The sequence below is a fragment of the Dermacentor albipictus genome, chromosome 1, assembly GCF_038994185.2.
Source record: "Dermacentor albipictus isolate Rhodes 1998 colony chromosome 1, USDA_Dalb.pri_finalv2, whole genome shotgun sequence".
NCBI classification, from domain to species: Eukaryota; Metazoa; Arthropoda; class Arachnida; order Ixodida; family Ixodidae; genus Dermacentor; species Dermacentor albipictus.
Genome location: NC_091821.1, coordinates 154,677,246 through 154,692,878, shown reverse-complemented (window position 1 = coordinate 154,692,878; position 15,633 = coordinate 154,677,246). Strand labels below are relative to the sequence as shown.

Here is a 15,633-nt window from a genome sequence, read left to right as displayed (position 1 = left end):
CGCTTTTTAATGTAACAGCTTGTAAGTCATATAATAACACCACTAAACCATTATAAAACTGCCGTTAGAAACTGTTCAAGCAGCAGCAACAATGGGTATGGTAAACACGAGATTTCATTTGAACTTTGGCGGCGGTTGCGGGCCATTGGTTGTGAGCGCTGTGTTGTGACTTTCGCTTGAAATTTGTTGACGTACCCGTTCCTGTGTTATACGTATTCCTCTTAGAAAATATTGCTCTTAGAAAATATTTCAGAGGAACTTAGCTTGCTAGACTTTCCAGGCGTCCTAGTGTAACTGTCTAGCTCGGGCGTTGCCAAAATGGACGATATTGACGAATATGCCAGAGTAAGTGGCCAACACAACGGCACTTTGTGACCACACAACATATTCTACACTGCATCTGTCGTAAGACGTGCCAGTTTCATGCTGTGTCTGAACTACATTCATGTTTTTTCTTGCAGAAGCTCGCAGAACGCACAAGGGCCAGGGGCAGAAACCTGCGTCACAAAACGGCAGAACCAGCTCCCTCAAAGCGCAGTCTAACTGCTGATGATTTAAATTGTCGATGTGGTAAGGTTGTGCTTTTTGGCACCTGTACTATGCAGTAAATATTTTCTTACCATTCGTATTCTTACATATTTTCCTCAAGCAATCGTATGTTGTAGTTGCGTTTCATGCTTACGTATGGAGCTTATGAATGTTTAACGGTCCAAATGACCAATCGACGCATTTTTCATGACTGTAATGCTGGACCCGTGTGCTTTTATTGCAGGCCGACGAACATGCCTTAATGAGGTTAGAGATCGTTACAGCTTCGTCTTCTAAATGTATGGTGTATAAAACTGTTCGTTAATACGTCTCCTCGTGTACGATCGCCACTGGGTGTGTCATGACCTTGTAAGGTGCGTGAACAATGATGGTGCTTGCCAACCTGCGGAAAAAAAAAACAGAGGGAGGGGGATGAATGAATAATTTTTTGACTATATAACTTTTTAATCTGTAGAGATTTGATGATTTGATTATGCTCACGGTAGGAACTTGCTATATCGTGTAAGCCAATAAGCTGACAAATTAGCTATAGTTTCTGTTAATTGTAGTGCGCAAATTTGTTTTCGTCACTGTGACATCTACATAAATGTCTTGTGCTTAAAGGGAAAACTCGCCGTGTTGCTAATTCTTTAGTTATGCTGAAAAAAAAAAAAAGGTCTACCTCACAGTTTCAAGATATGTTGATCTGAAAAGATGTCAGATTTTTTCCCGTTACTCATATCTACAAGCAGAAGCAGCTTGAAAGCAGTACTATGCCACGGTATAGTTGTGTCAGCGTTAACAAAGAAGTGGGCATTACTCAGGCATCAGTGCTATCATGTGTCTGACCATCCAGCAATGGTTCATTGGATGCTTGCCATGTACTGTGTGTTGTATGCAGTCAGTTTAGCCAGTGTATTCATGCTCACAGGTCCAAGATTTCTTAAGCTGGAATAGCAAGTTTTTTTCTTATGATCATACCTACAAGTGCTTTCAAAAGTTAGCAACTTGAGAGAGCACTGTGCAGACATCTAGGCTACCATGATGTTGTGTCTGGCCATTTGTTCATGGTTCATTGGATGCCTGCACTCATTATTTCTGACTTAGGCTGTTCTGTAGTGAAGTTCTGTGAGTGCATTCATGCCTTGCTTACTTTAACAGCTTCTGTAGAGAATTAAATGTAAAAATATCTAGCGAGGCACATTGGGAAAGGGAGTGCGACTACACGGAAGAGAACTCAATGCACTCAGCTTGCAGCAGCACGATATGTCCACTGCTATGGGATGCTGCATCAGTGATTTGTGATATCACTTGATAACCACCTCCTGTTGCTGTGTGCCTCCTGTGTTGCTGTGTACCTCCAGAATTTTTGTGCAATCAGTGCTGCACTTGGTACATCTTTGGGACTGGTAAAATTAAAAAAATAATTATTTGTTTTGTGTTATATGAATGTAGGCTTCATACAATGACGCCTGAGTTGACAGCTTTCTAAAGAAACTGAGGCAGATATATTTGTCAGAATTCTCATCTACTGAACAAATCAGTAACTGAGGACAAAAAAAAAAGGAAGTGTTCGTGTAGTTGTGAAAATTGTGAGTTTCTTGTCATAGAACCACCAGCTTTAGCATAGTATTGGGAGGCTGACACACAAGCTTGTGCTTCAGTCTTGTACTTGTACGTGTACTTGTACATGTTACAATAATGAAGTATATGCGGTCTGGACAAAAGTTAAAGAAACTTAGGACGGGTCATCTCTTCCATAAAGATGGCGATGGTCTCATTGGGCAGTTACTCTCGGGTTTCCAGCAGAGCTTGCACTCGCTCTATGCTCATGGTGCTGGTGAAGTTGCGAGAGATGGTTTTCTACTTGTGTCTCCTGTGAGGGCCTGTAGCAATTCTTATATTGTGATTAGTGCACTGCCCTTGCCATGCTTTCTATGGTCAAAATAGTCCATGGAAATTCTGGTAAGTTTTCATTTCAATAGAACACTCAGGGAAAAAAAATGAAGTTTCGTCTTTGAATAGAGATGGCTAACGTTGCACCACTTTTACAGAAATACTGAAAACACAATCGTGGCTATATTAGCCCACAGTCTTTGGCATCTGATGACTGAGTACTCACGTGCACACATGAAATGTGAACATATCGGTGAAGTAGATCTGCATGCATTAAATTTTTTTTATAGATAGAGAGTACAATAATGCTATGGCTCAATTTGACCATCACATTATGACGGAAAGAGAACTGTGTCATTTAAACTTTTGTCACTTGTAAATATTCTTTCTTGTGTCTGCAATTGTTGCATTCATGCTCTGTTTATCTGTGACAGTGCCTTGATTTGCTTTCTTTTGGTACTTTGTGTTGTGCACTAAACAAAGTTTCACAATAACAGCATCTTTTCAAGTACTCGCAACCCTTTCTTTGCACTCCACACAGCCGTGTATGTTAAAGTAACCACAAGAGGTGTCACAGGTCATGATAGTGGCACTTAATGTAAGCACCACTGATGAACAATGCCACGTTGGTGGTGTTGACTGTTTGCGGATGACTGCATTGTTTTTAAGGAAATCATTAATCCAAATGATCATGCAATATTACAAGAAAACCTACAGGCCATTGGAGACTGGTGCATTTGATGGGACATGGAATTAAACACAGAAAAAAGTATACTTTTGTGTTTTACGAGTAAGAAAATACCTAGCACATTTACATACTTAATTAACCAGCTTAACATACAGGAAGTAGATAAATGCAAGTACTTTGGTATCATATTAAATAACAAATTTATCTGGTCATTACATATCAGCTATTTGTACTTCAGCACTATGAAAATTGTGGTTTCTCAAAAGGAAACTTAAAAGTGCACCTCCTAACTTTAAACTAACAGCACATAATACATACGTTAGGGCTACACTCAAAGATGCCTCCATTGTATGGGACCCCCCCTAACAAAAATGACATTCAAGAGCGTGTGCAGAGAAAAGCAGTGCGCTTCATATTCAATAAGTACAAAATGACTCACCCTTCTTACAGCAGCATAACATCCCAACTTTACGATCCCGCAGAAAAGTCAATAGGCTGGTTTTTCTTCATAACTGTCTTGCAGGGAACAAAAGTAAATACATGTATACCAAATTGCGTGCGTCCCCACTCAACTAGGAAAACTAGACACACCCATAGCAGGACAGTTGCCCCAATATTCGCAAGGATGAATTCATATAAATACAGCTTTTTTTCCTAAGACTGTCAGACTGGAATGCTCTAGTCCCCACTTTCTTTTATTCAAATGATTTTGTGCATGACTTAGAATGCCTGTATTATGATTGTAATTAGTGTCCCATGTCTTGCATTATCTATCTTTGTTGTTTTTCTTCCTGTCTGATTGTCACTTGCTTGTGATGATTCTGTTTATTACTTGTATTCCACTCCTGCATGGACCACACGGTGGTCTGCAGTATAGATAAATAAAAAAAAAAGTTAAGGGAAAGTATGAAATGTGCATTGTGAATAATCTCCTGTTCTCTTTGCTATCTTTTGGTGATGACACTAACGTACAGGCATTCAAGTTCAACATTATTCAACTGCGCCTAAACTTCAGTTGAAATGAAGGCCGGTATAATGCAACGATCTTATTCGTTAAATTCTATTTCTTTATTCACCGTTCACGGCCGGTTGGTCCTGATAATGTGGGTGGAGTGGCACTTGTAGCACTGACAAAGCTTAAAAAAAAGAATAGCATTGGAATAGAATTATTACATTGTCTTGACTTACAGAAGCTAGTTTTTTGTATAACCACAGCACACACTTGGTGGATACAGTTAAGTGCAGCATTGAAGAAGTCTAATTTAGACATCTTCCAAGGGTTAGGAAGACTCTAACGACTATAATGTAATTTACTTCTCCAGGTAATCATTGCAGTATATCAACACAGAAACCTCCTGGTCTACTTTACTACAAGGTTTAACATTTGAACACTGCCTGTAGTAACAGCTGCTGCCTTGTGAGCCTAAGCATGTTATGTTTGCAGATAAAATTAACACAGTGGAATGTTGTTGATATATTCCTGTTCATTATATTTTCCTGGCTCTTGTACTCTGAAGCAGGGGGTCCCATTTTGTTGCCATATGGTTGTGTGTATTAGCTTTCCATTTGTTACAATTTCATTCTCAATTGCTATGCCTAAATGAAAATTGTAGTGGCACACCACCAACGTGGCATTGTTCATCAGTGGTGCTTACATTAAGTGTCACTATCATGGCCTTTGATACCTCTTGTGGTTACTTTAATACACATGGCTGTGTGGAGTATTAAAAAAAAAGGTTGTGAGTGCTTGAAAAGATGCTGTTATTGTGAAACATTAGATATAAGAGCCAGATCGAAATAGAAAGCTTCATTCAGTGTGATTCAAGGATGCAACCGCTCCAAAAAACATGTTTAACCTTCAGTCTAATTGTCTGCTAAATAGCAAGCTTTATTTGGCAAGTTTTGAATAGTATGTTGGCTTTCTATTTAACTTGAAATAGTTTTGTTGGAGAGTAGGCTTTTGCCTCATGTTTAGTAAAGCTGCAAGCGCTATCAGATGTTACGTTTTCACAGACCATGCATTATTTTTCTGGAGTCCCCTATGAAATGTACCAATAAGATTCTACGGTACATAGATACCTGAAGAGTGTTATTTGGTAAATGCAAAGTACTGAAGCACTAAATAAATGTTGCAACACTTGATTGGAACATTTTACCACATGCTCTTTTGTAATTGTAATTAAAGGTGGAAAACAAAGAAATGCTTAGAAAATAGTAGAAGATGCACAAAATACTAAATGGCACTCTCTCAAAAAAATACTTTGATTTATTTCTCAAGAAAGTAACATTTCTCTCACAAGGACAGTGTTTTTTATTATGAATAAACAAAAGTGTACTTTTAATTCTTGCCTTCACGCCACAAATCATCTGGCTGTAGAATTCTCTGATGCTCTGAATCTTTCAGTGAAAATTTTCTCCACTTTGAGTAATCTGTTGCATGATTTATTCTAGTTCTTTTTCTTTAATATAGTACAGTAGACTCATGATGAACTCGAAGGAGCTGTGAAATTCTGTTCATCTTAACAGAAGGGATCCACAGAACTCAAAATCTGATATTCGTGGTATGTCTAAAAATTCGCAGTGCAAAATAATGAAGGAAAGACTGTGAAAACCAAAAGAACAAATGGAGGAACACATTTATTGGATTTGCACGATAAAGAGCATTGCTTTATGCATCCTTGCTTGTTGCTTGTTGGTACTGTGCACTGTCACAAAATTTGGCAATTCATGCAGCTTGCTCAAAAATTTTTCAGTGCCCTCATGTTGGGAAAAAAGTGCACGAGAGTATTCAGGCCATTAAAAGCTGCATCAAGTGTGATACTGGTTCTTGTGGCTCCTGAGCAATGGCCTCGCCAGCCAGCAGAGGCACATTGAGGACCTCAAATATTTTTTTTTCTATGGTGTCAGCCTACCCACTGTGGTGGCGTAGTGGCTATGGCATTGCACTGCTAAGCCCGAGGGCGCAGCGCCATGTCCCGGCTGTGGCAGCTACATTTTGATGGGAGTGGAAACGTATGCCGTGTACCATGCATTTGGTGCACATTAAAGAAACCCAGGTGGTCGAAATTAAGCCGGATCCCCCACTGCGGCATGCCTCATAATTGTCGTTTTTTTTTTTTTTCAAGTAAAACCCAGGAATTGATTTTTTTAGTGTCAGCCCTACGGGTTATTGTCAATGCTGGCATAGCTGTTTATGTGCAGAGAAACACCATCTGCTTCTTGTGTAGCTAGCAGTTGCCTCCCTCCAAATCTGCCAATCTGGGCCTCTTGCTGACTCGAGCAGTGGTGGCTGTGGAAGCGTGTCTTTAACGGAATTAACATTTGATAATAAGTGCTTTTTATGCAAATAGCATTCTTAGAATTGTCAGGACAGCTTTATTTCCAGCTATCTAGCTGTCCCACCAAAAATGGGGACCGTTCTCGTGGGCATGTGCCTCTGGGTAATGCCACTGGGTATGTGTGGCTCTTCAATGAACCCCTTTGACTCCAACTTGGGCCACTGTGTGTGTGCCGCTGGGTATGTGCACACTTCACAGTGCTGGCGCCAGAAGGTGCAGTGTGTTCAGAAGGAAGCTTGAGAGAGGACTTGGCATGTCAGACAAGTTTTCTTTCCCGCTGTCTAGCTATCTCACCAAAAATGTGGGCCAATCCCAGAAGCAGTACAATCTAAAATTGTGGGCCGTTCCTATTGGTATGCACCAGTGGGTATGTGTGTATGTTCCATTGGGTATGTGTGGACTTTACGTCAGCGCTGCCAGAAGGCACAGCATGTTCAGAATGAAGCCCGGAAGAGGAGCCTGGCTGCAGTATGTGCATCATACATGACACACTACGGCTATTCATATACTTGGACAGTCATCGTAGATGAGTTTTGCCCGAATTTTCACATTTCTTTTTCTCTTCTTATTGGTTCAGTGAGAAACCAACCAAAGTTCAGCTTAACCAGGTTTGTCTTAATGGGAGTCTGCTGTATAATGTATTAGCTTCTGGATGATGAATAATATGAAAAGCTTTTTCCATAGGATGACTTGTAAAGTAAATAATTTTATCTCCACAATATCTAATTTAATTAATCCTTTTTCTAAAATTTGACCCCAACATCAACTACCATATCTTGGTGTTAGGAGAGGCTACTGAGACAGTAAACCGAAATGTTAAATTTAAAAACGAGTGCAATTTGGTCGTTGCATATACAGATAGCACCTCTCTTTAGTGGCTTAGTGAACATGAACAAATAAACAAAAAAGCAGTGTGGTGCTCTATTAGGTGCTACATAAGTGTTACAGTGCATTAATATGATTTTTCAGATGGTGATACCGAGAAGAAGGTTTCACCTCCAAAGCGACAATGTCTTGGTGATGACAAGGAGAATGGAGATGCAGAGTCAAAAAGAGTTGGAACATTGCGAAGTTTGAAGCAGTCTCCATCAACACTGGGTAAGCAATGGCAAAATTGGTTCGGCAGTAATTCGCAAGTTTGAAGAAGTTTCACAATAGAGAAAAAGTGTCGCCCACCTGTGAGTAGCTTGAAGCTACAATGGATACCCACCCAGGTTTTGCAGTAAGAAAACTTTGTAGTCAAAGAAAAATTTTTCCTGTCCGGGGATTTAGCGTGGTATCAGCGCTTTTCTGGGGCAGTTGCTCTATCACCTGAGCTAACCAGGAAGCTAGCAGCTCATTGAGTGAGACCTAATTAATTGATAACCTTAAGCACAGGGCCACCAAAGCGGCAAATCAGTTCTGCTAAAATCCATATGGTATTCATGGGTAAATACTGTAGCCCCTAACTACATTGGGTAGAAACTGCACTTTGTGAGTATGTTTTTGAGCAAGAGGTTGTGTCCATCCAGTTTGCATTAGAGAGTTTTAGTTCAGCGTACGCTATACCATTCTGTATAGCTATACCATTCTGTACGCTATAAAATAGCGGGTCGTCACTGCACATGCGCTGAATGCTAAACGACCCATAGCGTATAGCGTACGCATGCTATTTCTCAGATTTAGCATTACAGTCTTTGCATGGTGTACATAGTTTAGGTAAAAGATAGCGGTTGTCCTGGCTGCCCGCTTCGAATTGAGTGTGGTATTGCTTTTGTAAAATTCACTTCGTTCGTAGCAAATGACTGTGTAAACGGCTTTCACTTGGTCTCAGGCCACTTCGATGACAGAGTATTATGGATAACCTTGTGGAGTTTTCGACATCGCTTCCTGTTTCGAACGAGTCGAAGCCTAACGAGAGAAACATTTGAGATGTCAGTGTGACCTATTGAAGTCAGGAGATAGCCTTGATGATGGCATGGCATATGGCCTCTGATATCTAAAACAACTAAAACTAAAACTGTAATAAACGTACGCTGCTTAGCGTACACTGTACTATAGCATATAGCATACGCTATGCTATAACTGTCTATTATCTTAATATACAAAGTGATGAGATACTGATCACAGTAGTCTTTTGGGACTTTGTCGCCTAAAATGCTGTTGATTAAAAAGAACCAAAGAATATGTTCTATTTCATTTCGGGCATTGTAGGCTTCATGAAATTTCTAAGCTGACCTAAGCATAAAGTTTAACTAAGCTCAAACTCTTAAGTGTCAAGTGTCCATTTTGACATTTTATTTCATAGGGGATGCTAATAGGTTTATGATAGTGCCAGTTATAGCCAACTGATAGATTACTGTGCTTTGTGAGACTTGAAACCTATGGCTTAGTTTGTGGGCCAGTAAGATGATATGCTTACAACATAATAAATGTACAATGTGCTTTAGTTCTCTGTTGCTTTACTCAACTCTGAATACCAACACTATACTGAGCACTTCTCTTGTTTCATTTAACTATTTCTTGTTTCAAGAAATAGTTGTGCAAGAAAGCAAGTGATAGTCTTGCAGAAGGGAGGGACTGGTTCTAGAAAGCAGCAGTTGGGCCCCTTCATTGAAAATAAAGGGACATGTTAGGGAACAAAATTCTGTGGAAACTGATACTTGCATTGAGCAGATAATGACAACTTTGTCATATTTGTGAACATTTGAGCTTGAAAGCCTGTGTGTAGTGTGATTTAAAGAAGGAGTACATTGTACAATAGGATGATGAAGGAAAGAGGAAGTGCATCACTGTTTACTAATCTTTTTTGAGAGCTTTTAATTGCTTTAGTGTCTCAGTGACTACGTATTCTGCTGCTGAGTACAAGGTTACGGGTGTGATTTCCTGTTGTGGCGGCATTCTGATAGCAAAATTATGTACGTTGATCTAGGTGCATGCTTAATACCAGGTGGTAAAAATTAATTCGGGGCCCTCTAGTATGGCGTCTCTCATAGACCAAGTGTTGCTTTATGACATTAAATCCCATCAATTGAATCAAATGAGTGATTCTTTGATAACTTTAGCTCTGTGCAAAAGCTAGGATGGACTGGACTATGAGCAAGTGTTTCATAATCTTTCTTCTGTGGTTTATTTGTGATGCATTTACTGTTGTACCAGACTGAAGAAGTCTAGAATTGTATCTCACAGTGGTACATACTTCATTTTCTCAACTTTAGACATTTCTTCTGTTCCTTGCAATTCTTTTGAGATAAAGATGTCGTTATGTTCTAATTTTAAGTAGTGCAAGACATAGCTACAGTTTCTAAATGGGTGAAAAGTATTGTTCTATATTTTCAACACATTTATATCACACAGAAGCAAGCTGTGTAATATCCAGCATGTAAATACTACTGTGAGTACCGTTTACCCTGTGTAGTCATTAATTGTAATTTTCTGTTGCTTCAGCATCCAAGTATACAGATGATGCTGAGTGGGTGGCAGTGCCAAGGCATGTGCTTGTTGGAGATGACAATGCGGCACCTAGAGGACTGGCAGTTCTCAGACGGAAGCATGATACATCGCCAAATTTTAGCTCTAAGGAATGTCAGCAGGCCTTCAGTCAGGCGGCGGCCCTTGATGAACAAAAGAGAGCACCCAGGGGCCTTGCAGCTCTTCGGAGAAGGCAAGAAGTGTTACTTGATGCAGGTAACAAGCTTTAGAAAGCTTTGTCAGCATGCAAAAATGTAGCAAAGTGAGTCTTTCTATTATGCTACTTGTGCTCTCTGTATTAGGGGGTCTTGTGGTTTGAGCAATGCCTTACTGCCCCCACTTCTTTGTTAAATTTTGTAGTGGCTGCAATTTTTTGGTGGTATAACTTAGGGCATTGGTTACCATGGAAAAACTTGTAGGTAGGTTAAAAAGTTAGAAAGATTGTAGATGGAGAATGGGGACATGTACCCAGTATTCATTTATTTTTTTGAAATGTAAAATGCTGGAAATGGCTTTTTTATTTGCGAGTTCAATGTTTTATAAGTTCTCTAAATGGAACATGTGCGTTGTGACAGAAGATTTGCTTTCTGTGGGCTATATTTTTTTCTTAATTGCACTCCATTAATGAAAATAATGAGAATTAGGTCTTCATGAAAATGAAGTCATTTCAAATAGTTTATTTTCTATCCTTTTAGTAAAGATTGAGGAGCTGCATAAAAAAGCTGTTGCAGACAGCTTGACGAAGCCTCAGCCCCTCGTTTTTCTTTCAGCAGCAGGAGCAGTGTACACACCTAAGACACTTCTTACAAAAAACTAATAAAGCAAAGAGAAATATAATGTACGCACACAAATGTTGCAACGAACGTAATTGTGAGAACAGTGATATGAACAGGTGTTCAGGTGCCACATTTGCAGTATGTGATAGAACATGTCATATGTGTTTGACATGTTTTATGTAGCTGTTACAATGGTTGTTTTGGACACAAAAGCTAGTCATGCGTTTGCCTGAGCTGTAATCATAAACGAATCAATAATCGTGTGTGGGTGGTGTCTTACTGAAAAAAAAATAACAATAAAATATTTTGTTCACTCTCATTCATTTAAAGAAGCATAATTAACCTTGCAGTGGTATTGCAGTAAGCACACCAGAACAATTTAACAATTATGTATATGAAGATTTAACCAGGCTTCACTGATTTTCTCTTCTCTGATGGCTGTGCTGAGGTTTCAATTCCCAGTTCCGGCATGCTTTGTTTTATCATGTACGAACTGTTGCTGATCACCTTGTACAGAGGCAGCTGTGAGATTCTGTCTGTTTGCCTGTACAGAGCAAATTTTGCCTAAAGCCTCTTTCATCATATTGATGAAAAATTTGATTGCACTCAAGACCTCTTACATCAATCTAAGATAATTTTAATTATAGTCTATATGGAACAGCAAATGTATATTTAAATATGCCATCTAAAACAATAGAGAATTGTGCACATATATTATTGTAAGCTATAAGGGAAATGTTTCCAATTATAAGGGAAAGATGATTAATTAGGAGAATAGAGGACGAAGAGAATGATAGGGGTTATTGAAGGAAAATGGAAGTGAAGTGTACATGATTTTCTGTAGTGTGATCTAGTCCACTACATTTGAGCACATGCACAGTAAAGCCATATTATAATGAAGTCGTAGCTTCAGATGAAAACATCCTTAGATTGAAAACTTCAATAAAGAATGTCTGTTTTATCCCTCCGAAAAAGCTTTGTAACTTCCTAGAAACACTTCTTTTGGCTATAACCTAGTCAGTAAACATTCAATAAAATCCCATAAGAAACCGCAGTGCCAATTTTGTAATCAAGTGCATAGGCCATCATTGTGTATTTAATGAACATTATGTATGGTAGTGCGCAGTACATGCACAAGAGAGCAATGCTGCAGCATATTGTCGATGCTGGACTTCCACCTTTTCATTTCTTGCAAAACATAAGGCTCTGCTGTACGTTGGTAGTGACATGCAAGGCCATGTGTGCTGCAGTGATTGCTGGAAGCAATGAAACAAATTACAACTTTGTACTTTGTGAAGTTGGTCGGGCTGATCTGCCATAGTGGCTATGGCATTGCGCTACTAAGCCTGAAGGCATAGCGTCAAATTGCTGCTGCGGTGGCATTTCGGGGAAGGTGAAATGTAAAAATGCCCATTTAACGTGCATTGGGTACACGTTAAAGAACCCCAGGTCGTCATAATTAATCTGGAGTCCCTCACTACGGCGGGCTTCATAAACAAATCGTGGTTTTGTCATGCGAAACCCCAGAATTTAATAATTTACCTTAAAATGTGCTACAAAGTTCATTGGTGTTTCAGTTAAGTTTCTCAAAAGCCTGCCTTTAACAGTTTAGGATGATCCTAACTGTAACATCAAACGATATATGTACTGACGGTTACATGTGCATAACAGCAAGCCTGCGACTCCAAGAAACGTCTAGTCACCCGTCTTATCAGTTTACTAAGCCGGAACAAAAACAGTGTTTTTAAGTTGTTTCGATGTATGAAATGTTCATTTTCAAGTTTTCAGATAAAGGAAAGGCACATAATGTATCAAGAAGAATACTTCTTTGTTGTATAACTTACGGCAAACTTGACAAGTGAAATTGTGATTATGCATGAAGGAGAAGTGTTGAAAATCTGCGGGCATCTTTCTTTTTAACACGCTCTTGCAACTCATCCTTGTCATTTTTGCCCGCTGAATTTCGAGAGTTATGTTAGTGGGCAAAACTGCAAGCTGTACAGGGCCTATGTTCATAAACAGTGGAAGGGTCTGTACACACGTGTGCATGCATGCACACACAATACATATGCAGTTAAACCTCAATATAGTGAAATTCTCAATATAACGAAATATATAACTTTTGGTAACCTCTTGTCCACAGAATACCATACATTTGGAACCTCAATATTACGAAGTGCATTTGTATGCCATTTCAATATAACGAAATTTCACTGCCGCCGCATAGGAATGCAGAGACAATAAATCCACAGGTGCGAATGGTCAAATAATTGAATTACAAGCGGCTGTTTGCAAATGCACCTCACAAATAAATTGTGCGCTGCGCGACAAGAGCGACTGTTGAAGTGGAGCTGCATCATGTTCTATATAAAGTCCAAATGTGATAAAATCCTATTGTGCCCTGCGCATTGTGTGCTTTAGGTGCGAGTGAAAGTGTGCAAGGGTGAGAAAAGAAATGTGGTGGCTTCACGAGTGCCTCCTTCCCACGCAAGCAGACAAAGAGGGTTGGGAAGCGAGCTCACGGTAACGCAATCAAGAGCATGCGAGAGGTCTGCAGAGTGGGGGGTAAGTTGACGCCATGTGCGTCACGGCTGTGGCTGCACATGGCTGTAAGTACGGCTAAGCATATACGCAGCTGCTCACCCTGCTTTAAAGGTAATCTGCCGCATGTGCAAAGAGTGGGCGTGCCAAGGTGGCATGGCACCATGTAAATTGCCTTACCGCGTGTTTAATTTTGGAGGTTGCGTAATCGCGAGTTTCGGTGACTCGTTGGAGCAAGGGGCAGCCAAATCACTCACTTCCCACTGCTGGCAATTTTTCTGATAGCGCCGTCCCAGTGCGGGCAATACTATCAGCCATGGGGGTAGAGTGCATGTGAAAGCGTGGCTGGCTTCGCTTAATTTGTACCGCCGAGAAGATATTGTTGTCATATGTAGCATGAAGCTGTATCATTTGTCGCCAACTCCCAAATTTATCAAAATGAATTGTTTTCTCATTCAAATTTGCTTTTCTCGATTGCCCTATAATTCGGAAAATTCTGCAGGCCCTTCCCGTGTAAGAAAAATCAATCGGAGACTTATTTGCATAAAAGGTCAAATTTCAATTGAACAAAATTTCAATATAGCAAAGCAAATTGCCAATTTTATCGACTTTGTTATATCAAGGTTTAATGGTATTAGTATATATGCAGTCAAACCTTAATATAACAAACCTTGATTTTATGAAATTCGTGAACTATCTTCATTTCCCAAACTTAGTTTCATTGAGAACCGTGTTATTTAACCGTGTAAAACTGGATGGATGCTGTGGAGGGCCTATGTTCATAAACAGCAAAAGGGTCTATTCACGCGTGTGCGTGTACGCACACACAGATATACATATGTAAATGTATGTACAGTCAAACTTCGATATAATGAACCTCGATTTTACAAAATTCATGATGTATTGAACTACTTAGTTTATTTGAAAACCGTGTACTGCAATATCGTGAATATCGTGTACCGCGTCCAAGATTTACGGCGCCACATGACGAAACACACGCAAATCTCGTATGCTGTGAGCCACATCAATGCATTGCTCTCGGCATGACCTGAACCGCACATGCTGGGGCTCATAACCTTGATATCATGGCCCGATGTTGTGATTTGTTCACAAGTGCTTACTGACAAGGTACTAGCCACAAGGAATGCTTTGAGAATTTGTGAAGTTTTTACTGCTGAAACTTTAAAACCTCAAATTAATTAAAGCATGATTTACTGAGGTTTGACTGTATAAGTATATACCGGGTGTAAGAGCAACAATATTTAAAACAAGAATCAAAATATTAATTCCAAAGTTTTAACCTGCTGTTTTCTAAGATTTGAATAAAACCACCTTTAGTCACAATTATTGGCAGAGTTATGCTTCAATAATGTCTGGATGCTAGAATGAGATAGTGTGTTGATGTTGGGTAGTACAGTTAAACTTTGACATAACAAAGTCTGTAAAACCAGCAGTTTGCTTTGTTATGTCGAAATTTTGATGTGTTGAAATTCGACCTTTTATGCAAATAAACGCCGATAGATATTTCTTACAAGGAAAGGGGTTGCAGAATTTTCCGAATTATCGGGCAATCAAGAAAAGCAAACTTGAATGAGAAAATAAATAATTTCGATGAATTTGGGAGTCGGCAACAAATGATACGGTCTTATGGCACGTCAACTATATCTTCACATTGGCAGTACGAAAAACCAGCCACACTTTCGTGTGCACTCCACCCATGCGGCTGATAGCATTGCCCGTACTGGGACTACGCTCTTATGAAAAGTGCCGGCAGCGGGTAGCGAATGCTTCATCTACCCCTCGCTCCAACTGGTCACCGAAACTCAAGATTACGCAATCTCCAATACTAAATGTGTGGTAAGACAGCTTACATGATGCCACACCATCTTGGCACGCCCACTCCTTGCACAAGCAGCAGATTACCTCTAAAGCAGGGTGCGCTGCTGTGTATGCGCTCAGCCGCGTTTACAGCCATATACGCAGGCAAGGCCAAGATGCGCGCCAGAAATTGAGATGTGCGGAAGCTTACCCCGCCCCATATCCGCCCTCTCACATGCTCTTGATTGCGTTGCCGCTAGCTCGCTCCCCTCCACCTCTCTCCCTTCGCTCACACAGGAAGGTGGCACTTATGAAGCCACCATCTTTCTTGTTTCACACTCGCACCTAAAGTTCAGTGCATGGGGCGAGATAGGATCTTTTTGCACTGAGACTTTATACGGAACATGATGCGGCTCCACTTCAGCGGTTGCTGTTGTCGCGCGGCGCATAATTTGAGAGGTGCATTTACAAGCAGTCGCTTGTAATTAAATCATTTGACCATCTGCGTCTGCGGAAGTTTGAATTTATTGTCTTGGCATTCCTTTGCGGTGGCAGTAAAATTTTGTTGTATTGAAATCACATACACACTTCGTTATAG

At 40.0% G+C, this 15,633-nt stretch overlaps 1 protein-coding gene across 3 annotated transcripts in view; it reads left to right on the top strand.

The window, feature by feature from the left end:
• The first annotated feature begins 117 nt into the window (after window positions 1-117).
• LOC139050930 (anillin-like) overlaps window positions 118-15,633 on the top strand; it is an 84,686-nt gene continuing 69,170 nt past the window's right edge. For all 3 annotated transcript variants that reach the window (XM_070527795.1, XM_070527802.1, XM_070527808.1), the window contains exons 1-4: window positions 118-345; window positions 462-570; window positions 7,420-7,548; window positions 9,877-10,116. In XM_070527795.1, coding sequence (XP_070383896.1) covers window positions 319-345; window positions 462-570; window positions 7,420-7,548; window positions 9,877-10,116 — 505 coding nt within the window. In that variant the 5' untranslated portion in view covers window positions 118-318. The remainder of the gene's footprint in view (window positions 346-461; window positions 571-7,419; window positions 7,549-9,876; window positions 10,117-15,633) is intronic.